The sequence below is a fragment of the Grampus griseus genome (genome assembly GCF_964374135.1).
Source record: "Grampus griseus genome assembly, chromosome: 17".
In the NCBI taxonomy this organism is placed as follows: Eukaryota; Metazoa; Chordata; class Mammalia; order Artiodactyla; family Delphinidae; genus Grampus; species Grampus griseus.
In genome coordinates, this window is record NC_139011.1 from 48,878,137 (window position 1) to 48,903,191 (window position 25,055).

The following is a 25,055-nucleotide window of genomic DNA, read 5'->3' on the forward strand; positions in this document are numbered from 1 at the left end:
TGCATGAGCTGCTTGTATATTTTGAGATTAATCCTTTGTCAGTTTCTTCATTTGCAAATATTTTCTCCCATTCTCAGGATTGTCTTTTCATCTTGTTTATGGTTTCCTTTGCTGTGCAAAAGCTTTTAAGTTTCATTAGGTCCCATTTGTTTATTTTTGTTTTTATTTCCATTTCTCTAGGAGGTGGGTCAGAAAGGATCTTGCTGTGATTTATGTCATAGAGTATTCTGCCTGTTTTCCTCTAAGAGTTTTATAGCGTCTGGTCTTACATTTAGGTCTTTAATCCATTTTGAATTTATTTTTGTGTATGGTGTTAGGGAGTGTTCTAATTTCATTCTTTTAAATGTAGCTGTCCAGTTTTCCCAGCGCCATTATTGAAGAGGCTGTCTTTTCTCCATTGTATATTCTTGCCTCCTTTATGAAAAATAAGGTGACCATATGTGCGTGGGTTTCTCTCTGGGCTTTCTATCCTGATCCATTGATGTATATTTCTGTCTTTGTGCCAGTACCATACTGTCTTGGTTACTGTACCTTTGTAATATAGTCTGAGGCCTGGGATTGTAATTCCTCTAGCTCTGTTTTTCTTTCTCAAGGTTGCTTTTGGTATTCAGGGTCTTTTGTGTTTCCATACAAATTGTGAAATTTTTTGTTCTAATTCTGTGAAAAATGCCGTTGGTAGTTGGATAGGTATTGCATTGAATCTGTAGATTGCTGTGGGTAGTATTGTCATTTTCACAATGTTGATTCTTCCAATCCAAGAACATGGTATATCTCTCCATCTGTTTGTATCATGTTTAATTTCTTTCCTCAGTGTCTTACCGTTTTCTGCATAAAGGTCTTTTGTCTCTTTAGGTAGGTTTATTCCTAGGTATTTTATTCTTTTTGTTGCAGTGTTAAATGGGAGTGTTTCCTTAATTTGTGTTTCAGATTTTTCATTATTAGTGTATAGGAATGCAAGAGATTTCTGTTCATTTATTTTGTATCCTGCTATATAACCAAATTCATTGATTAACTCTAGTAGTGTTCTGGTGCATCTTTAGGATTCTCTATGTATAGTATCATGTCATCTGCAAACAGTGACAGCTTTACTTCTTCTATTCCAATTCAGATTCCTTTTATTTCTTTTTCTTCTCTGATTTCTGTGGCTAGAACTTCCAAAACTATGTTGAATAATAGTGGTGAGAGTGAACAACCTTGTCTTGTTCCTGATCTTAGAGGAAATGGTTTCAGTTTTTCACCATTGAAAACGGTGTTGGCTGTGGGTTTGTCATATATGGCCTTTATTATGTTGAGGCAAGTTCCCTCTATGCCTACTTTCTGGAGGGTTTTTATCATAAATCGTTGTTGAATTTTGTTGAAAGCTTTTTCTGCATCTATTGAGATGATCATACGGCTTTTCTCCTTCAGTTTGTTAATATGGTTTATCGCATTGATTGATTTGCATATATTGAAGAATCCTTGCATTCCTGGGATAAACCCCACTTGATCATGGTGTAGGATCCTTTTAATGTGCTGTTGGATTCTGTTTGCTAGTATTTTGTTGAGGATTTTTGCATCTATGTTCATCAGTGATATTGGCCTGTAGTTTTCTTTCTTTGTGACATCTTTGTCTGGTTTTGGTATCAGGGTGATGGTGGCCTCGTAGAATGAGTTTGGGAATGTTTCTCCCTCTGCTATGTTTTGGAAGAGTTTGAGAAGGATAGGTGTTAGCTCTTCTCTAAATGTTTGCTAGAACTCGCCTGTGAAGCCATCTGGTCCTGGGCTTTTGTTGGAAGATTTTTAATCATGGTCTCTATTTCAGTGCTTCTGATTGGTGTCTTTATATTTTCTATTTCTTCCTAGTTCAGTCTCAGAAGGTTGTGCATTTCTAAGAATTTGTGTGTTTCTTCCAGGTTGTCCATTTTATTGGCATAGAGTTGCTTGTAGTGATCTCTCATGATCCATTGTATTTCTGCAGTGTCTGTTGTTGCTTCTCCTTTTTCATTTCTAATTCTATTGATTTGAGTCTTCTTCCTTTTTTTCTGAATGAGTCTGGCTAATGGTTTATCAATTTTGTTTATCTTCTCAAAGAACCAGCTTTTAGTTTTATTGATTTTTGCTCTCGTTTCCTTCATTTGTTTTTCATTTATTTCTGATCTGATTTTTATGATTTCTTTCCTTCTGCTAACTTTGGAGGTTTTTTTGTTCTTCTTTTCCTATTTGCTTTAAGTGTAAGGTTAGATTGTTTATTTGAGTTGTTTCTTCCATCTTGAGGTAGGCTTGTATTGCTATAAACTGCTCTCTTACAACTGCTTTTGCAGCATCCCGTAGGTTTTGCGTCATCGTGTTTTCATTGTCATTCGTTTCTAGGTATTTTTTGATTTCTTTAGTGATCTCTTGGTAATTTAGTAACATATTGTTTAGCCTCCATGTTTTTGTATTTTTTACAGTTTTTTTCCTGTAATTGATAGCTAGTCTTGTAGCATTATGGTCAGAATAGGTACTTGGTACGATTTTAATTTTCTTACATGTACCAGGGCTTGACTTGTGACAAGTCAGTATATGATCTATCCTGGAGAATGTTCCATGAGCACTTGAGAAGAAAGTGTATTCTGTTCTTTATGATGGAATGTTCTATAAATATCAATTACGTCCATCTTGTTTAATGTGTCATTTAAAGCTTGTCTTTCCCTATTTATTTTCATTTTGGATGATCTGTCCTTTGGTGAAAGTGGGGTGTTAAAGTCCCCTCCTATGATTGTGTTACTGTTGATTTCCCCTTCTATGGCTGTTAGCATTTGCCTTATGTATTGAGGTGCTCCTATTTTAGGTGCATAAATATTTACAATTGTTATATCTTCTTCTTGGATTGATCCCTTGATCCTTATGTAGTGTCCTTCTTTGTCTCTTGTAATAGTCTTTATTTTAAAGTCTATTTTGTCTGATATGAGAATTGCTATTCCAGCTTTCTTTTGATATCCATTTGCATGGAATATCTTTTTCCATCCCCTCACTTTCAGTCTGTATGTGTCCCTAGTATGTGTCTGAAGTGGTTCCTTTGTAGACAGCATATATAGGGGTCTTGTTTTTGTGTCCATTCAGCCAGTCTATGTCCTTTGGTTGGAGCATTTAATTCATTTACATTTAAGGTAGTTATTGATATGTATGTTCCTATTCCCATTTTCTTATTTCTTTTGGGTTTGTTATTGGAGGTTTTTTTCCTTCTCTTGTGTTTCCTATCTAGAGAATTTCCTTTAGCATTTGTAATAAAGCTGGTTTTGTGGTGCTGAATTCTCTTAGCCTTGGCTTATCTGTAAAGGTTTTAATTTCTCCGTCAAATCTGAATGAGATCCTTGCTGGGTAGAATTATCTTGGTTGTAGGTTTTTCCCTTTCATCACTTTGAATATGTCTTGCCACTCCCTTCTGGCTTGCAGTTTCTGCTGCAAGGTCAGTTGTTAACCTTATGGGGATTCCCTTGTATGTTATTTGTTGTTTTCCCTTGCTGCTTTTAATGTTTGTTCTTTGTATTTAATTTTTGATAGTTTGATTAATATGTGTCTTGGCATGTTTCTCCTTGGATATTTCCTGTATGGCACTGTCTGCGCTTCCTGGACTTGATTGCCTGTTTCCTTTCCCATATAAGGGAAGTTTCCAACTGTATTCTCCTCAAATATTTTCTCAGTTCCTTTCTTTTTCTCTTCTTCTTCTGCGACCCCTATAATTCGAATGTTGGTGCATTTAATGTTGTCCCAGAGGTCTCTGAGACTGTCCTCAATTCTTTTTATTCTTTTTTCTTTATTCTGCTCTGCAGTAGTTATTTCTACTATTTTATCTTCCAGGTCACTTTTCTGTTCTTCTGCCTCAGTTATTCTGCTATTAATTCCTTACAGAGAATTTTTAATTTCATTTATTGTGTTCTTCATCATTGTTTGTTTGCTCTTTAGTTCTTCTAGGTCCTTGTTAAACGTTTATTGTATTTTCTCCATTCTATTTCCAAGCTTTTGGCTCATGTTTACTATGATTACTCTGAGTTCTTTTTCAGGTGGACTGCCTATTTCCTCCTCATTTGTTTGGTCTGGTGGGTTTTTTCCTTGTTCCTTCATCTGCTGTGTATTTCTCTGTCTTCTCATTTTGCTTAACTTACTGTGTTTGGGGTCTCCTTTTTGCAGGCTGCAGGTTCGTAGTTCCTGCTGTTTTTGGTGTCTGCCCCCAATGGCTAAGGTAGGTTCAGTGGGTTGTGTAGGCTTCCTGGTGGATGGGAGTGGTGCCTGTGTTCTGGTGGATGAGGCTGCATCTTGTCTTTCAGGTGTGCAGGACTGCATCCTGTGGTCTGTTTTGGGGTGTCTGTGACCTTATTATGATTTTAGGCAGCCTGTGTGCTAATGGGTGGGGTTATGTTCCTCTCTTGCTAGTTGTTTGGCATAGGGTTTCCAGCACTGTAGCTTGCTGGTCGTTGAGTGGAGCTGGGTGTTAGCGTTTAGATGGAGATCTCTGGGAGAGCTTTCGCCTTTTGATATTACGTGGTGCTGGGGGGGTCTCTCGTGGACCAGTGTCCTGAACTTGGCTCTCCTGCCTCAGAGGCACAGGCCTGACACCCTTCAGAGCACCCAGACCCTGTCAGCCACACGGTTCAGAACAAAAGGGAGAAAAAAAGAAAGAAAGTAAAAAATAAATAAAATAAAGTTATTAAAATAAAAAAATTTTTTAAAATTAAGTAATTTTAAAAAAGAAAGAAAGAAGAGAGCAACCAAACCAAAAAAGAAATCCACCAATGATAACAAGCACTATAAACTATACTAAAAAACAGAAAAACAAAAGACGTACAGACAGAACCATAGGACAAATGGTATAAGCAAAGCTATACAGACAAAATCACAGAAAGTCCACCGCCTCAATTTTGGGATGATTCATTGTCTATTCAGGTATTCCACTGCTGGGATAGATTTCCCTTTTTCTTCTTTGTTCTCACAGCTTCTGGGGCTCAGCTTTGGATTTGGCCCCACCTCTGCGTGTAGGTCACCTGAGGGCGTCTTTTCTTCACCCAGACAGTACAGGGTTAAAGGAGCAGCTGCTTCGGTGGCTCTGGCTCACTCAGGCCGGGGGGAGGGTGGGGTACGGAGTGCGGGGCGAGCCTGCCGCAGCAGAGGCCAGCGTGATGTTGCACCAGCCTGAGGCGTTCTCCCGCGGAAGTCCCTGGAATTTGGGACCCTGGCAATGGCGGGCTGCAAAGGCTCCCGGGAGGGGAAGTGTGGACAGTGGCTTGTGCCTTCACACAGGATTCTTGGTGGCTGCAGCAGCAGCCTTAGCATCTTATGCCTGTCTCTGGGATCCGCGCTGATAGCCGCTGCTCACGCCCATCTCTGGAGCTCGTTTCGGCAGTGCTTTATTAATCCCCTCTCCTTGCGCACCCCGAAACAGTGGTGTCTTGCCTCTTAGGCAGATCCAGACATTTTCCTGGACTCCCTCCCAGCTAGCTGTGGCACACTAGCCCCCTTCAGGCTGTGTTCACGCAGCCAACCCCAGTCCTCTCCCTGGGATCTCACCTCTGAAGCCTGAGCCTCAGCTCCCAGCCCCCACCTGCCCTGGCAGGTGAGCAGAGAAGCCTCTGAGGCTGGTGAGTGCTGGTCGGCACCGATCTGTGCGGGATGCTCTCCGCTTTGCCCTTCGCACCCCTGTTGCCGTGCTCTCCTCCGTGTCTCCAAAGCTTCCCCCCACCCACTGCTCCCTGTCTCTACCAGTGAAGGGGCTTCATAGTGTGTGGAAACTTTTCCTCCTTCACAGCTCCCTCCCAAAGGTGCAGGTCCCATCCCTATTCTTTTGTCTCTGTTTTTTCTTTTTTCTTTTGCCCTACCCAAGTACGTGGGGAGTTTCTTGCCTTTTGGGAAGTCTGAGGTCTTCTGCCAGCGTTCAGTAGGTGTTCTGTAGTTGTTCCGCATGTAGATGTATTTCTGATGTATTTGTGGGGAGGAAGGTGATCTCTACGTCTTACTCCTCTGCCATCTTGAAGGTTCATTCCTATTTTAAATACTCTTCAGAGCACAATTTTTTAACTTTTATTTCTCTAAACATAATTATTTAATAATTAAGAGGTGTCAAAATATTACAGTTGGTTTTTCTTGTCATTCTGTTTGTTTGTTTGATCCCATATTGTATCTTGGAGATTTGGGGGCAACTTATATTCTGTAGCAGTATACAGTATATATGCACAATGTTTTAAAAATCTGATGTATAAATATTGAGTTTTACTGTCACCTAGATGGCAGATGTGCAAAAAATAAATTCATTAAAATATTTCTAATGTCCTGGTTTTAAAATAGGGAGCACTTTCTCAATGTTCACCTCCTCACATAGTCATAAAATTTCCTACTTTAACAAAAGTCACTTGGTTCTCTGCGCACCAATGAACTTGAATGTCAGATTTACAAGTTCATGCTAATGTGTTCTCTGCTAAATTTGGGAAATTTTCTTTCTGTGTATCCATTGATATTTCACTATTTATCATGGTGGTGTAAATGCTTGGGTTAGCTTGACCTAAAGGCATCCAAATTCATGGAAATGAATGTGGAAATGGGACAATATAATTGAATATCACAATTAATGGGCTTGATGCTCCTATTTCATTCTTCACACAAACATATTAAAAGTAGATTTTTTTTTATTATGTAAGACTTGGTTCTGTATATAGTTCAGCCAGAAGTAAAATTATTCCTAAATCACCCTGTCTCTCAACCTAATGCATCAGCTTCAGCCTGTACACATAATGACAGTCAGACCTTGATTGGCTTTTTTCTCTTCCAACTGGCAGTGTAGACAGCAAACAGGAACCCTGTCTGAGAAGAGTTTGTGTATAGACCCAGAGAAAAATTTTAACATGGCACTGTTGTTTATGTTATGATCAACCAAATTTACTGATCCAGTCATTTATTTATTTGTCCTTACAAAGTCCTGTATTCATCCATCCATCACATTTCCTGAATACTTACCATGCACCAAATACTGAAAGTACAGTAATAAGCAAAACAGACATAGCCCACGTAGTCCCGGATTTCATAATTTGGAAAGCACAGCTGGACTAGAGTTACCCTTAGGAAAAATACGTTCAAATATAATTAGATAATCACACAAATATGTGAAATGAATAATAAACATATGATGCTGTAAAAGCAACGAGACCCAGTATTTTCAAGAGGTCAAAGAAAGGCTTTTTTGTGTCAGTGCCATTTGAACTGAGATGGGAAGGACTCATTAACTAAACAATGGCGGTGATGGGGAAAGTAATCACTAGCTTTCTGACCTCAGACAGGTTACTTAACCAGTTTATGCATCAGTTTTCTCATCTATCAAATGACAGGGTTAATAGTACCTACTTTATAGGGTCTGGTGAGGATTTGGTAAGAGTTTAGGACTATGTTCACTACATGGGCTCTATGTAAATATTACATATTGTTACATGGCATTTTTACCCATAGTTTGCTAAGTTAGAAACATACTGAAGAAAATAAAAATAATTAAATAGTACTGAATGTTGATTTCAGATTTATTCAAAGTAAGATGCAAGTGATAAACTTTCCATACAAAAAGTCACAATTCAGGTAGGGAGACAACATGGAACATGTTGAAAGCGATGAAAATGATGATGTGAACTGCTTACAATATATGCATTATGAAATGACACCTAGAAAAACTGGAAATCAATGAAGTTGTGTTAATTGCTAGTTTTTCTGGAAAGGGAAGATGGATGCTTGCAATAAACTTAAATGAAAGATTTCTAAAAATGGTGCCCTGGGAACAGAGAGGCACAAAAGCATGCTCATAATTTTGTGGCTTGGGCTGAAGCATTTCTCAGATGTCCTTGAAAGTTTCCAAAGACAGTCTTTCCTCAGGAAAGTATTTCTCCTGTGAGTAAATAATGTTCTTGCCTAGAAATGAAATGCAGTAATATATTACATTGCAAGTGAACTGTTAGCAAGACTGGCAGCAGAAGTTCAGAAACAAATGTCGCATTGCAATCTAGAGTTTGAGGCTCTGTATCTGAACTTCCATAACTTCTAAAGGGATGCCCTTTGTATGAAATCAAAATAGTCCAGAGAAGAATTTTGACTTCTCTTTACTTAACTATTAGAAGGATTTATTTGGAATTATTATTGTGTCATGCATTTTCCGCCTTAAATTTTCTGTGGTTGAGTTGCACAATTGATAAGCTAAGGTTTCTTTCCACCATAAAAGGCTCCTTTTAAGGAGTCCTATAATAATGACATTTAAAATACTTGCTTGCTTTTGAAGAAAGCTTCATGCTTTCCAAAGTGCTTTATAAACGCATTTCTGTGAGGCAGGTGGAACATGTCCTGTCAACAGTATTTTACAGAAAAGAAAATGGAGGCTGTAAAGGAAAGCTGCTTGGTCGAGGTCATTCAGTGTGTTAGGCGAGTTTTCATCACAGGAGTACTCACAGTTGAGCAGGGAATCCAGCAGGGAAAGCTTAAGGCTTTAGTCTATCTTTACACACGTATTTTTGCATAAATGAAAAATTTACCCAAAATGAAGTGCATTAGGTACCTAGTACTACCTTCTTGTTCCTTAGAGTCTAGTGAGGGATATAGACTGAGCATATTCTATCCCAATGAAGATAACTTAGATTTTTCTGAGGATGATCACTTGGGCTTTAGAATCTGAATTCCAGCTTGACCCCTTACATGAAGGAAGTTACTTAATCTTTCAGAGCCTGTTTCTCCATCCCTTAAATGGCAATTTGAATGCTCTCTTATATGTTTATTAACTCATTCACTTAACAAAGCACCTGCTAGATCTCAAGTACTCTGCTAAGAATGGTGAAGCTTTTCTAGGAAGCCAGAAGGCATCCTTCAGTGGATAGCGGAGGTCAAGAGAGGTTAGAGTTAAAACTTGAATTTGACAGTGGGAGAAGATGAAACGTTCACATGGCAAGGAAAAGAGAAAAAGACTATTATACAGGTTAAAGAGCTAGACCTGGATATATTTGGAGTGACAAACTTTCTGAATTTTGATGTACCTTACTTCCTGCCTCAGTTTCCACATCTTGGAAATGGGAGTAATGATTAAACATGTTTCACAGTATTCATTTGGTAGAGATTAAATGAGGATTAAATAAGCATGGAAAGTGGCATAGGACAAATTTGATAAATTATTATGTATGAAAGTGTGTATAAGTAAAATCAATTGCCATGACCCCTCTTCGTACCGAGTGATCACAGCACGCTTTAATTTTCTAGCTGAGTCTGGATATGGATTCGTAACTTTATTCAAACAGTGTATCAGGCACCACTTAACCTTTGGATTGGCTGGAAATTTTTGCTCCTCTGCTCTAATACAATTTAATTTTAATTTTGGTTTTTCAGGTACATGGGTATAAATAAGAATGTTAAATATATTTCAGATTTTAAATTCAAAAATGTAGAAAAACTTTCTTTTACTATTTTTCATTTTACCTTTGGGTGCACTGATCAGCTACTTTTCCTTCTGCACCCAGGCAAAAGGGATTCTGAAGAAAACACTTTAAAATTTTGATTTCATATATAAGATAGTGGGAGCCTCTGCCTGCTTGATTTACATTTGTGCTCACCTTCCACTTTATGCGGGAGGGGGCATACGAATAAAGGAAACTTTTATATGATTTCAAGTTATTTAATTCCTGATATTATATTTAGCCATGATAGAGTGTTATGATTTGCCTACAACATCCATCCTTCCTTTTCTTGTACCTTACCTTGTTCAGAGAGGACTTGTGCCTGTCCTGCTTTGAATTTCTCAACCAGTTCAGGTGCTAAAATCACAGGTGAAGCTTAGTTTCTGCTGATTTAATCCACCCAATCGAGATAGAGTTTCTCATTTTATTCAGCAAATATTTACGATGCCTTAAAAAAAGATTTTTAAAAAAATGCATGGTCTTATTTGCTGATGCTGCTGGGAATTAATTAATTAATTAAGTTTTAGGTTCACAGTAAAATTGAGCACAAGGTACAGGGATTTCCCACACATTCCTCTGGTGGGAATGTAATAAATTGGTACAGCCACTGTGGAAAACAGTATGGAGGTCCCTCAAAAGCTAAAAATAGAATTACCATATGATCCAGCAATCCCACTCCTGGGCATATATCCAGACAAAACTATAATTCAAAAAGATACATGCACCCCAATGTTCGTAGCATCATAGCGGCGTTATTTACGATTGCCAAGACGTGGAAACAACCTGAGTGTCCATCAACAGATCAATGGATAAAGAAGATTTTATATATATATATATATATATAGTAATATATATAATTTAAATTTATATATTTGCATACATATATATATATAAATACTACTCAGCCATAAAAAAGAATGAAATTAATTTTGCCATTTGCAGCAACATGGATGGACTTGGAGGGCATTATTCTAAGAGAAACAAGTCAGACAGAGAAAGGTAAATACTGTATGATACCGCTTATATGTGGAATCTAAGAAATAAAACAAACTAGTGAATATAACATAAAAGAAGCAGACTCACAGATATAGAGAACAAACTAGTAATTGCCAGTGGGGGAGGGGGGAAAGGCAATTTAAGAGTTGGAATTGGGGAGTGGGAAGTACAAACTATTGGGTGTAAAGTAGGCTCCAGGATGTATTATACAACAGGGGGAATATAGTCAATATTTTGTAATAAATGGAAAGTAGTCTTTAAAATTGTATAAAAATATTTTCTTTTTTAAAAAAGATACTTCTTAGCTGATAGAAGCTTTAAAAGTCTACAGAGGCAGATAATTTTAAAATTGCAGCATATAACTTCTGGAGCCTGGCTGACATTCTCACAGGAAGCTGCATGAAAATTACTTTCAAAGGCATTCATCACCTTAGCTTAAAGGAGTCTGTTCCTTCAGTGTGTATTAGTCCATGGTGCATCCTTACTTTAACTTATCTGTGAGGTTCACTTCTCGCCCCCAGGAACAAAGCCTGCAGAGGGACAACTTGTTTGGCTTGGGAGCCTGCCCAATATGAAAAGTTTGCAGGCAAAATCAGAAAGAACAGCTGCAGGAGGAGAGATGAGGTTTGCCGACAGCTAACGATTCAGAAAGCAATTTGCATGAGAGCCTTCTGTTTAACAGGAGGCAGCATGTGCTGGGCAGTGGTTTACCATCCACTGCCAAGCTGGTTTCTACACCCTGAGTCCTCATTCCATCAAAACACGTGTCCTGAGGGAACGCCCAGCCACCAGCTTCCACATACCTGAGTTAGCAAGACCTGCCATCTAGAATTTCAGAGAGCTTTTCATTTATTAACTCACATGAATCTACTTTATCCTGAGGCTCTGGATACTAGTCCCATGCAAACTGATTTAATAACAAACATTTAAGTGCAAATCCAAGGTCATCTAGATAATATTCTTTGACAGCTTATTGCCTATGAGGCACTGCACTGTGCACTTTTTATACCATATCGGACTTCATAACAGACCTCTGAAGTGGGTGGTTAAGTTTCCTGCCAAGGGATCCATACACAGGAAACGATCATCAGAAAAGACCAAAGTATTATTTATTACTAGTGAGCTAGTCGCTGTTACTTCATTTTGGAATTCTAATAGAGGCTTTCCTTCTCTCTCTCTCGCCCCCAAATCACAGATGACTAGGTCATGGGACATGCTTAAGCTAACATGCCTTATTCTGTGAATCATAAGCTGAGCTACTGGGACAGAACCATGTGACACGTTTGTCCCTTTCAAATGTAATAATTCTACCCATTGCTCCATAGATGTTCTGGTTACTGACCAATAACATTAACAATTCCTCTTCCAAGAATAGGATGGAGGGGAAAGGCACTGGATCTCCTATGCCTCCCAAACATGTGAAGGCCAAAGCATGGTGGGAGGAGAAGCATATCTCTTTGTAATATGTTTTATTCCCTGTTTTATAGATGTGCATATGGAAGATTAGAAAGGCTGAGTAACTTGTCCATGTCATGTAGCCCATGCTTTTAACTTTTTTATTATACCACTTACCCTTCTCACCTATCAGTTTGCCTTTTATACTGATATCCTGAGAAACAGACCACTGTATGGTATAGAAATGAACAACCATAAATAAGCTGGAAATGCATTTCTATTTACATTAACTAAGATAGTCACTTGTTTCTTTTAAGTGAGGTCCTCCGCCTTTTTAGGGACCTGAGTAAACTAACGATGTGCTTCCATTGATCAAACAAGAATTCTCCAATATTCCATAGAAGAATCATACATTTCTTTAAGCCCTGTGTATGCTTCTAGGGTTTAGATTCTAAATGAAATAGGTTTCTGTTTTTCATTAAAAAAAACGAACACAGGATTTCATTTGTAAATTTATTAACTTTTTTTTTCTGTCTAGCAACAAGCAGTGACTGTTGTTGGGTTGGTGGACATAGTAGAGATGGCCATTCAGAAAATCACAAATTTTAGGAACTCTAGCATTCATGTAGCTCAGAACTGTAAGAAGAGACCAGAGGAAGATCAACATGCTTTAAAGTATATTACAAATCAATATTGAAATAGAGCTTAACGTATAATTCATCTGGAAAGAAGCTCAGAACGTGATTGCCAGTTATTTAATATTCTGATCAAAGACAGTGGAAGCACTATTAAAGTATGGCATTTTGACTGCCATTGGAAAGGTCAGGTTTCAAACAGCAGTGCACTAGTTGTGCTCAAAATGACTAAAGAATGATGAATAATTAAGTGAAGAGGAAATGGGAGACCTGCACTCTAATCTTGTCTTGGCCACTGATGGGAATCATGTGGACTTTAAGCCCATCACACATTTACCACCTTGGTTTTCTCACCTGTAAAATGAGGGAGTGACTATAGTTCTTTAATAATCCTTGATGATCTTTAGCTCTGATTCTAGAAGCACCTTGATTTAATACAGTTTGAGGATTTATGTCTAAACTCTAGCAAGCAGAAAAATGTTCTTTTATTTTTAAAATGGACTTGACATTGTGTTAACAGAGCAAATGAAATCTCTTGAGTATTGTTCAAAGAATCACCAACTTAAAATTCATCCCCATTGTTGGTTTTTATTGTCTGTTTAACTTTTACTAGATCTATAATAGTTTTATTTATTTTCCTTTGCACCTGGACTGGCAGCCTGTGTGGTTGGAGAAACACATCACCACTTATTTTAGATACTTTGTTATCAGAGCCAACTCTGTAACCTTTGCTCTGCCTGTGAATTATTTATTTAATTTGATGTGTTTTTTCCTGGATTCATAGAATTTCCTTTTGTCATGATGCTTCTTTCCATTTATGGGACTGTAAATACAGCTGACTAAACCTCTCTAGTGGCCGAATACGTATCAGGTCTTTTGTGTGAAGGATGCTAGCTAATCTTCCCGTTCATAGGCTGACTACATTTTTATTCATTTGCTTTTTTTCTACTCACCCCTGACAGTAGTATCTGTGGAATAAATAAAATAATGATACCTACTACTTATTTAACTCGGATCAGAAAACTTGACCTTTTCCTAATTTTTTACATTTGCTAGCTTTGTGGCAATATGCACCCCTATTTTTCTCTGAATCTCAGTTCACCCTCTACATGGGAATAATTATGCCTACCATACAACGTGGTGATCATAAAAGAAATTCCGCCCATCTACTACCATATTGGGGAAAAATATTTGGATTGACTTTTACCAGACTTGGAGGCACATGTTTGCAGTGGCCTGTTTGAAAATACTGACTACATGGGGTACAGTGGGATACTCTGAAGGCACCTTACAGAGGTAGATAATATCTCTCCCAGGGCATCAACACTAAAAGTGAGAAGCATTTTGATTTCTCATCAAGAAAGGAATGTTCTATGATGTTAATGGTTCTTAACTTTTGGTGATTCATTAAAATCTCCCGGGGAGCTTTTGATAATCTTAAAGCCCAGCCTGTAATTTATACCAATTAAAAATGAATTTCTGGGGGTTGGACTGAGGCATTGGTATATTTTAAGGTTTGCAGAATGTAATGGTTAATTTTTAAGTGTCAACTCAACTATATCCTGAGATACACAGATATTTTTCTAAACATTATTTCTGGATGGGTCTGTGAGGGTGTTCCCAGATGAGATTAGCATTTGAATTGGTAGATGGAGTAAAGCAGATTTCCCTCCCCAGTGTAGGTGGGCCTCATCCAATCTCTTGAGGGCCCCAAAAGAATAAAAAGTCAGAGGAAAGGAGAATTTGCTCTCTCTGCCTGAGTGTTTGATCTGATCCCCTGCCCTCTGACTGTGGCTTACGTCAGTTCTGCAAACTACACCCCTGGATTTCCTAGTTTCCAGCTTATATTTAATATACGATATATTTAATATTTAATATGTTTAATACCTATTACATATGTTAAAGCAATTACATACATTACATTATATTTATTATATATCTCCTATTGGTTCTGTTTCTCTGGAGTACCCTGACTAATATGGTGCTTCCAATACACTGTAAATATTGAGAACTACTATATATGTTAAAATACTATGGCTAAGGTATTACAAAAGTGGATGCTCTGACAGTGTAGTTCTGCTTCTTAAATGGGCAACTCAATGAGGATAAGTAGCAATGTAAATTATTTTTTTCATTTTAAATGGTGGCCAGTCATATATATATATATATATATATATATATATATATGTGTGTGTGTGTGTAAACACTTTGGGAGGCTAAAAGACACTAATTAAAAGAACTTATAGGATATAAGCACTAAGACCACATCGACTCGCCACTCAGTAGAAGGAATTCTAGGCCCAAGATATAGAAACCTCCGTACCTGAATCATTGGAAAAGATGTAGAAAAGACTCTAGAACTATTGAAATTTTCGGAGATCCCTTGTGACCCTTTTGGAGGTCATGATATCAGGACTCACTGGCCCCTGAGTCTTGTTTTGTAATACAGAGAGGGACCCACAGTTACATAGTAAATTGACACCTGAGACTTGTTTTTTTTTTTCAGCCAGAAGTGGAAAGGAGAAATATCTTTCACTGAAGCAGAGAGTAGAGGTATAAGTGGGGAAGACAAGGTAAAGAAAGAGAAAAGAAAATAATCCATTTAGAGAAGACTTGCTCTTGGGGCAAGCCCTGGACATATAGTCATTTATATATCCTATTTCAGGATACATTGCATGCTTTACTGTAAGTAAGCATTTAATGATTTGTCTTCCACATACTTTGTTTCATTAAAGAGATTCACTTCTGCTGGCATTTTGTTTCATGGGATCCCAGGCCCTTAGCATAGTCCCTTAGTAAAGTATTTGTGGAATGAATCAGTCAATATGTCCTCAAACTCAGTATCCTTCTCAAATCAGTTACCTGCTTTATACCATAACTGAGATTATATTATCATAGTGTTAGGACTCAAAGGGAAATATGATCTCGATTTTAGGGTTAGCGGCGAAGCTGCCGAGCGCCCGCGTCGCTGCCGCGGCCGGAAGACAGACGCCCCCCAAAGCCCCTCGCCTGGCTCGGACCAACGGAGCCAGCAGCCCAGCACTCCGGTGAGTGGCGCCTCCTCCCCAGCCCTAGAACCCCGCTGGGGACGGGCCACCCGGGCTGTTTTGTGCAGCGCACCGGGGGTGCTCTGCGCCCCCTCCGCGCGCCCGGGTCCGGTCCGCCGGACCCCGTGGCTGCGGTGCCCGCGGTGCGATCGGTCTTTGTTTCCACCGGGGCCCGCGGCTCGGCTAGGCTCGGCTCGAAGCCTGGCAGGCAGCGCCGGGAAGGGGGAGGGGGAGGTGGACGAGAAGGGGACGCGGGGGGTGGGGGTTCTCGGGTTTCCTGGCCGCCCCGCGGCTCCCCCGGCTCGGGGGCGAGGTGCGCGCCCAGCGCTGCCGCGTGCCCCCTCCTCCTTCCCCCTCCCTCCGTCTTTGGATTTAAAACTGCAGTTTGCTCTCCAGCTTGCTGAGAATGTGGCGGGGGTGGGTGAATGGGGGGACCGTGGGACCGGAGAACAAGGCTGGATTTTAGGAACGGCCCTGGGAAAAGGGGAGACTGCGGAGGGAGGAGCCCCTCCCCTTCAACCCCCAAATCCCAAGGTTCTGCTGGTGCTCTGGGAGTTGAGAGGCGGGGACCTAATGACCAGGAGCGGGTGTGGGGCGGAGGAGGGATTTGGGGGCGGCCAGGGCCGTAGGGGTTGGGCCGCGTGCCCGGTTACCTGGCGAGCAAAGTCGGCTCACTTTTGCATAAATAAATAAATAATCGCCTATCAATGCGTTTCCTCTGAGGCTCTGATTGAATCGGGCCCCCTCTTCCCCAGGGGGTGGGGTGCTGAGTGACTGCTGTCAGCCCCCTGGGCCGGTAGCTGGGGGTGAATTGCAGAATCCCTCTGCTTTCTGGCTAAGGGCGCATTACCCTGCTGGGTCCTGGTCCCCAGGCAGAGCCAGAGGGGCAGAGAGCTGGCTCTGAGTCTAGGAAATAACCTTGTTTCCTGTTCTACAGGAAAAGGGACAGTAACCCAGAGTTTGGGGGCTGGGGTGAAGACTGATGGGAGCTGGAGGGGTTCCCCAGCAGCCTGACGCCCCAGCCTCCTGCCAGGCGAAGGGGCCAGCTGAGGGAGGAAGGATGTGGGCCTTGCTGGCCTGAGGCGGGAGCTGGGGCCGTCCCTGAGACGGGCAGCGGGCACTGAGAGGGAGGAGGGAGGGAGAGAGAAGCGGGGGTGGGAATTCTCTACCGCAGACCCTGGGGGCCAGGGCCGGATGTGGAGGGGTGGGGAGTCCCCCCTCCCTCCTAGCTTGGGGGCCCTGGGGCTGGGCGGGGCTGAGCCTGGTGCCCTCCGTTCTGCACCAGTGCCTGACTGGCAGGGCCAGCTGAATTTGGGCCCAGGCGTCACCCTGGGAGGTAGGGCCAGGCTGCACCAGCCTGGCCCCTGAGCACAAGGAGGGACCCTTGGGGGGCCTGTGGCTGTCTGGCTGGGCAGGCGTTTCCCGCCGGACCAGCTGGTGTCAGGCGGGACTTGGCCCCAGTTCCCTGTGCAGAGCTCAGGATGTGAGGACAAGTTTGCCTCCGGGTCAGGGTGGCCACATTTTGTCCGCTGCTGCCGCCAGCAGGGCGGGGGCATGCGCCCGGGCCTGGGCAGAGTCCTGCCAGGAGCACTTGGGGTGTTTCTATTGTTGGCTTGTTCCTGTTCCGTGTGGCCCGGTGTGTGTAGCTGTGTGAGCTGGGGCTGTAGGTGACAGATTACCAGTTGGTCGTCCCCCACCCACACACAGCCCCCACCCCTGCCGCCTGGAGGGGCAGGCTGGGTTGTGGTGGTGAGCTGCAGGGGGACCCCCCAGGTGGCATGTGCCTGCAGCTTGCCATCTCCCTCCTTTGAGCAGATGTATATTTTTATAGTAATGGAAAATCAAACTGGATAGTAAGTTGAATTCATTTTTTTCTTCTGCTGTGTCAATAGTTGGAATAACCCCTAGAGACTAGTGAACTTCTTGCCCCAGAGCTCCTACCCTCCAGAGATTGCAAAGATCAGTGAGGGCATGAGCTTTGGGGGACCAGTTCAAACCAGTGACTCTTGTCCCTCTTGGTCTGGCATTGGGGCAGGTGCCCAGGTGGGCGGGCATTGCCCCCTCCCCAGGCATTCCCCCCACACCCCACCCCACCCCAGGTGTAGTCTGTCCTCTCAGCCACCTCCTTGGTCAGTGCCTAAGCTGTGCCCAAGCCCTCAGGGACCTTCTCCTGGTGGGCTCTCTCCCCCTGCCTGGGCTCCTGGCCCACGTGTTGATATTTATTTTGTGTAGTAAAATCCATTTTTAATGCCGTTACTATTGAAATAATATAGAGAGAAACAAATGTGATGTGTTTAAGTTGCCCTCTGTTGAGTTTTTAATGTGATCTATGGCTGAGGTAGTGATGGAAGGAGCTGTTCGGCTTGGAGGAATTTGGTGTCATAAAGAAAAAGAGCTTGCTGTTTATTATGGTTGCTGGGCTGGGGGTTCTGGAACAGGGTCGTGGGGGCAGGGAGCCCCAGCACCCCGAGGTGCTGTGGATGGACAGGGTTGCTTCTCAGTTTGAAGGTGCGTGGGTTCCAGGATTGTTTTGCATTGCTCCCCAGCCCTTGATGGGGCCTTTGGTGAGGGGGCTTGGGAGCTGGGGGGCTTTGTCCCCTCCCATTCCACCTGGTTAGATTGGGGCAAGGAGGCTTATGGAACCCCCTGCTGAGCTAAGTAGAGGTGTACTGTAGGGAGGATGGATTTGGATTCTAAAGGAGATTAAGAGACAGAGACGCGGGATCTTTACCTGCTTGGTGTGGCTGTGCTGGAGGCTTGGAGGGCAAACTGTCCCTGGCAGAAGACCTTTTTTTTAGGGGGGGCTGATCTGGACCGGCAGAGCCCCAGAGGGACATTGCTTGTTCTCTATCAGCCTGGAGCGCTGGCTCGAGCCACTACCTCCTCTTGCCTCTGTTCCCCATTGGACAGGGGCTTCCTCCAGGCAAACCTGATCCCCCTCACTTCCCCTCTTCTCTGCTCTGCCCCACCCCAAGTCAACTTCTTTTTTTTTTTTTTGGTTTGTGGAATACAGAGCTCTGTGCCTCAGGCCAGCCACCCAAGACCACAGGGTGCCATGCCTTCATACCAGATGCCCAGGCACTTCTGGTGTGATTAGTGAGGTCAAGCAGACTCACCATTATGGGATGGAGCCCAGCTCTGCCTCTGGGTCCCCTGGGTCTCTCGGGACAGAGCCGGGGAGGGGGAAGCCAGGATAGGGTGGAGCTGGGAACTGAAGGGGGGGAGCAACGGTAACATTGTTGCTAATGTCAGCAGATGGGCCCCCCAGGGAGAGAGCTGGGGGAGGTGGGGAGGAAAGAGACCCAGAGAGCCCGATGTGAGGTGGAAAGAGGAAAAGATGGTGACAGAAGCCAGTGATGAGGGGGTGAGAGAGAAAACGGTCAAGGAGAAGAGCCAGGATCACAGCCCCTGGAGATGGCATCCAGGGGACCAAGAAGGCCTAGGCATGTGCCACTCCCCACCCCACAGCCCAAAATGAGCGGGCACTGAGAGCCTCTCACCCAAGATCAATTGCTGCTAGGATAGTATCTGAAGGAGAGACAAGCAAACGTCTCTGGGAAAAGGGAGGAGGACAGGTGGGAGAGAGAGAGAAGGAAGCTCTCCCACAGGAGGAGGGAGAACGGGGAGACAGGGGGATTCCAGGGGTCACTTGACTAATTTTCCTGCCCCAGGGCAGCGTCTCCCCACTCCCCAAATGTCTGGGAACAGAGCCGACCTCTTCTTTGGACCTGGGGGCGGAGCCTGAGGCAGGTACAGCACCCCACAGGTTGTGGGCGCTCTGTCAGGAGGCACCGGGCTTTTAAAAGCGGGGAACATTAGGACTGTTAGAGACACCAGGGGTGTCATCCGGTTGGCTCCCCCCCCACCTTGTTTGACAGGAGGAAATCCAGTCTAGAGGGGCCCCCTCCCCTTGCTTGCCTGGGACCTAGGCTCTTTCCGTCCACCTCTGTGTAGTTAGAGAGCTGGAACAGCTGCAGGGGGCCTCCTGGGTGCGGAGGGGGCCAGAGCCTGGGGAGAGGAGCAGGCGGGCACCCTTGTGGCCAGAGCCCCCCCAGGGGAGGGGGAGGCGCCGCTGCCGGGAGAGAGGGAGGGAGGGGAGAGAGGAGGGGAAACAGTGAGTCAGGCTTCCAAGAGCTGAGGATGGGAGAGCCAGAGCTGGGAGGGAGAGGGTAGGGAGGGCTGCTCAGAAGTGAGGAGAGGGAGGGAGCCCAGCCAGGGGCAAGGAGAGCTCTAGAGGGAGGGAGCCAGCCCCTGGCCCTGGCCCAGCGGTAGGGCTGTGCAGGGCTGTGCAGCCAGCATGGACTTTGCCCGTGGCAGGTCAGGAAAGAGCCAGATTCTTGCCCCTGCGGCGTCCTTTTCATTCCCGGCGTCCTTTTCATTTCCTATTCCTCGTTTATGATCCCACCCCAGGGTCTCAGGAAGAATGATTGACTGTGTCATCCCATCCCTTCCTCAGTTTCCCCATCTATTGTGGGATTTGGACTGTGAGCTCTTCTTAGAGAGGGAGGAACAGAGCTTCCTGGGAAGTGTTGGGGGTACTTCCTCCAGCTGCTGGCTTTGTGCCGGGGGCCCTGCTGGAGGCTGCCACCAGTCAGTGTAGGGTGCAGGTCTTCGCGGTAGGGCTTCTCTTGAGCCCTCAGAGTTGCTGGGCCAGGGAGTGGCGGTGGTGGGCCACGAGTGCTGGGGTGCAGTGTGTGTGTGTGTGGTGCCGGGCTGGCAATGGTAGGTGGACTGCCTGGGGCCTCTCAGGATGGCCAGGGCGTAGACAGGGCCACGAACTCCAGATGTCCAGAGCCAACCTCCATTTGGGGAGGGAGGAGACACCCTTGTGATCCACCCCCCTCCGCCTTATCCCTGTGGGTCAGAGGTTCTGGGGCAGCTGGGAGGTAGGAATGGTCCCTGTGGGAGCTGGTGAGAACTGCCTATGGGGCCCCTCGTGTCCGGAGCTGGGACCAGCACTGGAGGGATCCCCAGGGACTGCCTGGGAGGTAGGAGGGAAGGAGCCCCCCTCCCACCCATCTGACAGGAAGCTATGGCTTCGTCCAAGGCCTGGCATCCCCCAGCCCTTCCCTCCTGGATCCCCAGCATCTCTTCCATTGGTGAGGGGATGAGGGAGGTGGGCACTGAAGCTTCCTCTCCTACAGGGCCTGGCTTTGGGGGGAACGGTGAAGTGAAGGCAAAGTGAGGCCCCCTGCCTCCCCCTACGCGCGCACACACAGACTCAGCTGCAGTGAGGCCCTGCTTTCTCCTCTCTCTGCTCTGGGGTCCTTGGCTTGGGAGCCCAGGGGAGGGGCCACTTCTGCAGCTGGCTGGCCCCGAACTCCCAGCTCAGCCAGCTGCTACTGAAGCTTCCAGAAGCTGCAGCTCTGCACCCCCTCCCCACCCCCTGAGCCAGGAGAGGCCTTTGCTGACCTGGGGGAGGGTGTCTTGGTGAGCGAGTGGGCACCCTTAGAAGGACTAGCACAGACAACCAGACAGATGGGTGGCGGAGCAGATGGACAGAGACACCCACGCACAGGCAGACGGAGAGAGACAGACAGATGGACCAGGGCTGGGAGAGACGGACATACAGAGGTGCTGGCAGAGACAGGAGTCAGAAAAATGGAAGGGCCTGGGAAGAGAGTAACAGACAGACAGAGACAGAGACTTGGAGACAGGGAGATCCAAGGGGGGAGACAAGGTGACTGAGATGGGAGAAGGAGAGATAAGGGGGAGAGAGGGAGGGGCAGGAAGAGATAAAGAAAGGGGGATACCCAGACTGAGAGAAAGAGAGAGGAGAGACTGAAGGCTACAAACCACAAACAAGGATTTGATGAGAATCTGGAAGGTGTTTTCTCCTGCTTCCCTCCCCAAACCCCCAGGCCAGCCAAGTCTCCATTCCTTCCACCCCTGGCTCAGTTTCCAGCTGCTAAAGAGGTCAGGGAGAAAGAGAGAGAGGAAGACACATATACACACACACACACACACACACTCCCCCCAGATCCTAGAGACCCCTTTCCCCTGATCTCTTTGTAGGGGGAGGGAGTTGCAGAGGGTGCCTCTCCTAGCCCTGACCCCTACTCACAAATGTACATACCTCTTGTCTCAGAAAATATCCCAGAATACTTCCCACTCACTCCCCACTCACACTCACCGTGTGTCTCCCTGTGTAAGTGCAACCCCCATACTCACACCTGTCCACAGGGGCCTGGCCTCACACACACTCACAAATACACATTTTGTGGCATACATGTCTCTGCTCTCACACTCATCTTGAATCTCACAAACATAACCAGTGAACCTGTCCCTATGCTTTCTTACCCATACAGGCAGTGACACACAGGCCTCATCGTGGCTTCTCAAAACATGTTGATACACACACATACACAGTCACACTCTCACACAACAGTGGCAGTCACCCCAGAGCAGAGAGAGGACTCTTTCTCTCTGGAGGGGAAGATCAGGGTTCCCAGGAAGCCATGGTGTCATGGTGGGGGGGTATGCCCCCCACTCTGACCTAGCTGGCAGGGCAGGGAGGCAGGAGACACTTTCAGCCGGTGGCAGCCTTCCTGCAGGGCCTGGCCTGGACACAGAGAAACTGGCTGGTGTGAAAGAGCTGAGGGCTGGTGAGAGTGGGTATGCACGTGTACAAACATGTGCACGTATGTACAGGTATAAGGGATGGTGAGTGTCTGTTACAATGTGTATGAGAGAGACTGAGTGCATATGAGGTGGGATATGGGTGACAGGGAGATCCACTCCCCAAGGTGTGTGGAGTGTGTGGGTGTGGGTGTGACAGCTACTTGTCGGGTATGTCTGTGTGGAGGCATGCATATGTGACAGGTGCATGTGGCTGTACCTGGCTTTGCAGTGTGCGGGTGTGTGTCATGGGCGTACACATGTGAAGGACTGGGACTCTGGGGCTGAGGGCATGTGTACCAGGGTGCAGTGTTCTGCAGATGTGAAGGTGTGGGGGATGTTTGCGTGTGAGTGTAGTGTAGGCAGGGTGCATGGATGAGGAGGTAGCTGTGTGAGGCTGTGAGCTCGTAGCCTGGGTTGGAGGGCTGTTTTCCAAGGCAAGGATGCTGCTTGAACAGAGGCCACCGGCATGAACACATGAGAAGGGGCTCCAAGGCACACAGTTGGGCGCTGACCCGCACGACGTACAAGGACAGACATACCCGCCCCTGTCCTCCCTCTTGGTCTCTCCTGGCGTCAGTGGTTTTCAAAGGAGCCTCCACGAGGACTGTTTGCTGTGCAGTTCCCCCCACCCCCCAGCCCGTGCCTCTTCAAACACAGGGATGCCCTCCAGGCAGCTTTGTGGAGGCTCCTGCCTCGACCATCTGAAGGCAGATGGGTGGGCTGGGATCTGCTGCCGCCCCCCCAGGGAGCGAGGAGGCGGCACTGCTCCTTCAGCCTGGGCACAGGAAGAGACAGATGGACTGCCTGTCTCGACACCCGGACGTGGGGTCTGGGGGTGGGCGGGCACCACCGGCAGAGGGGCTCTAGCGGGCAGCCCCCAGGTGGGCCCCTGAGCAAAGGCCAGGACTCTGCCCTTCACCTCCTCAGAGGGGCACCCGCCCTCACCCCGCAGCCCCATCACCTGTCTGGGCACAGGGGCCCAACTCCAGCCCCTTGTACCTCCTAAATACACAACCACTTCCCCACTCACAGCTCCAGCACCCCTAAACACAGCCCCAGCACGCCCCCAAACACACAACCACCACATGCCTACCCACCCAAACACATATTACAGCCCTAGTACTTAACCAAAACCCAGATGTTTATGACCCCCAATATACCCCCAGACACCCCAACACACACACAAGGCTTCTACCACATCCTGAAACAGATCAACTCTTCCTCCAATCCCAGCACCTCCCCAGATACACCCAGGACCCTACTGTAGCCCTAATACCTTCCACACACTCAGGTTCTCAGAGTCCCAGCACCTAACCAGACACCCACAGACTCTCCCGACGGCCCCAGCGTTTCCCTCCGCTGCAGCTCATCACGTCCCCAGACACACCGATACAGCCCCCTACACCTCTCCAAACTCTCCCCGCGACATACACGTACACACACCGCCTCAACACCCACGCAGAGGAGGACACCCCTGTAGCCACACCATTTACCTCAAACACACAGACACGGTGAATCTTTGAACAGTAATGTCCTCTCAGCTTCTCGTACCTTCCAGGCCGTGCACGTGCATGCGCATCCCGCACATGCACACACACCCCCCAGATCCCAGCACCTCCGCAAACAAGCAGTCCTCTGTGTGTTCCCCAGCAAGCTCCAGCTCCAGTACTTTCCTCAGCCATCCAAGGGCCCAGGGACAGCCCCCACCCCTCTCCAAACACCAGTCCCGCACTCATACACAAACACACAGGGCCCCAGCCCAGTCACCCCTCAGAGCAGCTCCGCCCTGCGCCCACACCTCACCCTGCAGCCGCACTCCCACCATCACACGTTCCAGCACAGCCTCCCTCCTCAGCGCTCTCCATCACCGCTCCCCCACCCCACCTTGTCCTCCCCAGCCTCCCTCCCCCAAACTCCCCCCAGATAGCCTCAGCCTTGCAGACACACTGGCCCACTCTTCGGTGCTCTCTCTCATTCTCGGCTGCCTGGTCCTCCCCCACTTCCCAGAGCCTCCTCTGCCTGGGGAGGCATCTCCAACCCCCCTCATTGCCCCAGGCCTTTCATTCCTGGACAGTGAGGCTGTACATCTGGTTCAAAGCTGCCCCACCCAAGACCCTGTGCTCTGGGCACCCTGGCCTGGGCTTTGGGGGTTTGGGGCCTCTTTGGGGGCTCTTGGCACCTGGTCATCCTGGTGTGTCAGCCAAGAACTCTGAGTACCCAGCCATGCCCTGACTCTGTCGTGTATGCGTGGGGGTGGGGGTGTCTGGGCAGGGGAATTTACCCCCAGCCTGCACATTCTCAGGTGCTTGCCAAATCCCCCTCTTCTTGGGCTCACCTGAGGGGGACATTGGGTCTGGAGCTTCAGGAAAAAAAGATGGAGAAGGTGCTGGCTTGATATGCTTCCCCTCCCACCCCACCCCACCCCCAGATCCGGGCTTGGGGCTTGGTCTCCCTGGGAGTCAGTTCCAACAGTGAAGGTTACTTTACTAGATGCATGATTTTAAACGGAATCTCCACCATCTGTTCCACCCCCTAATTACAGATGCACAGAATCCGCCTCAGAGGGCAGCGTGAGGGGAGTGATTTAGAGGCTGAGCTCTGCCTGCATTAGGGATGGGGAGACTGGGGGGGCCTCTGGGTATTGCTCACAGCCCCCCATCCCATCTCTTTCCCAGGGGCCCCTCGTGCCTCTTCTCTTGTTGGGGGAAAGTCTCCTAGAAAGGTGCCCCAACCCCCTAGACCTGAAAGAGGAAGCAACTGCAGTGCTGAGGGAGGGGTCCCTGAGAGATCGCCTGTGTCCCAGGCCCCAAGTCTGGGGAGGCAGGCTCATTAGAGCCTTAAAAAATTCAGTGGATCGATCTCTTGCCTGCTTCTTGTGCCCTGGGGAGCCACAGGCGCTGGCCTGGCCCAGCTGTCTGCCCACCCCAGGGGTAGCAAGG

General features: G+C 46.4%; 1 protein-coding gene across 1 annotated transcript in view; it reads left to right on the plus strand.

Moving 5' to 3' along the window:
• LOC309835253 (uncharacterized protein) overlaps positions 1 to 25,055 on the plus strand; it is a gene marked incomplete at its 5' end in the record, with an annotated part of 90,916 nt that overhangs the window by 46,931 nt on the left and 18,930 nt on the right. The window contains one exon of the mRNA XM_082674666.1: positions 15,384 to 15,495. Within this exon, the coding sequence (XP_082530792.1) occupies positions 15,384 to 15,495 (112 nt within the window). The remainder of the gene's footprint in view (positions 1 to 15,383; positions 15,496 to 25,055) is intronic.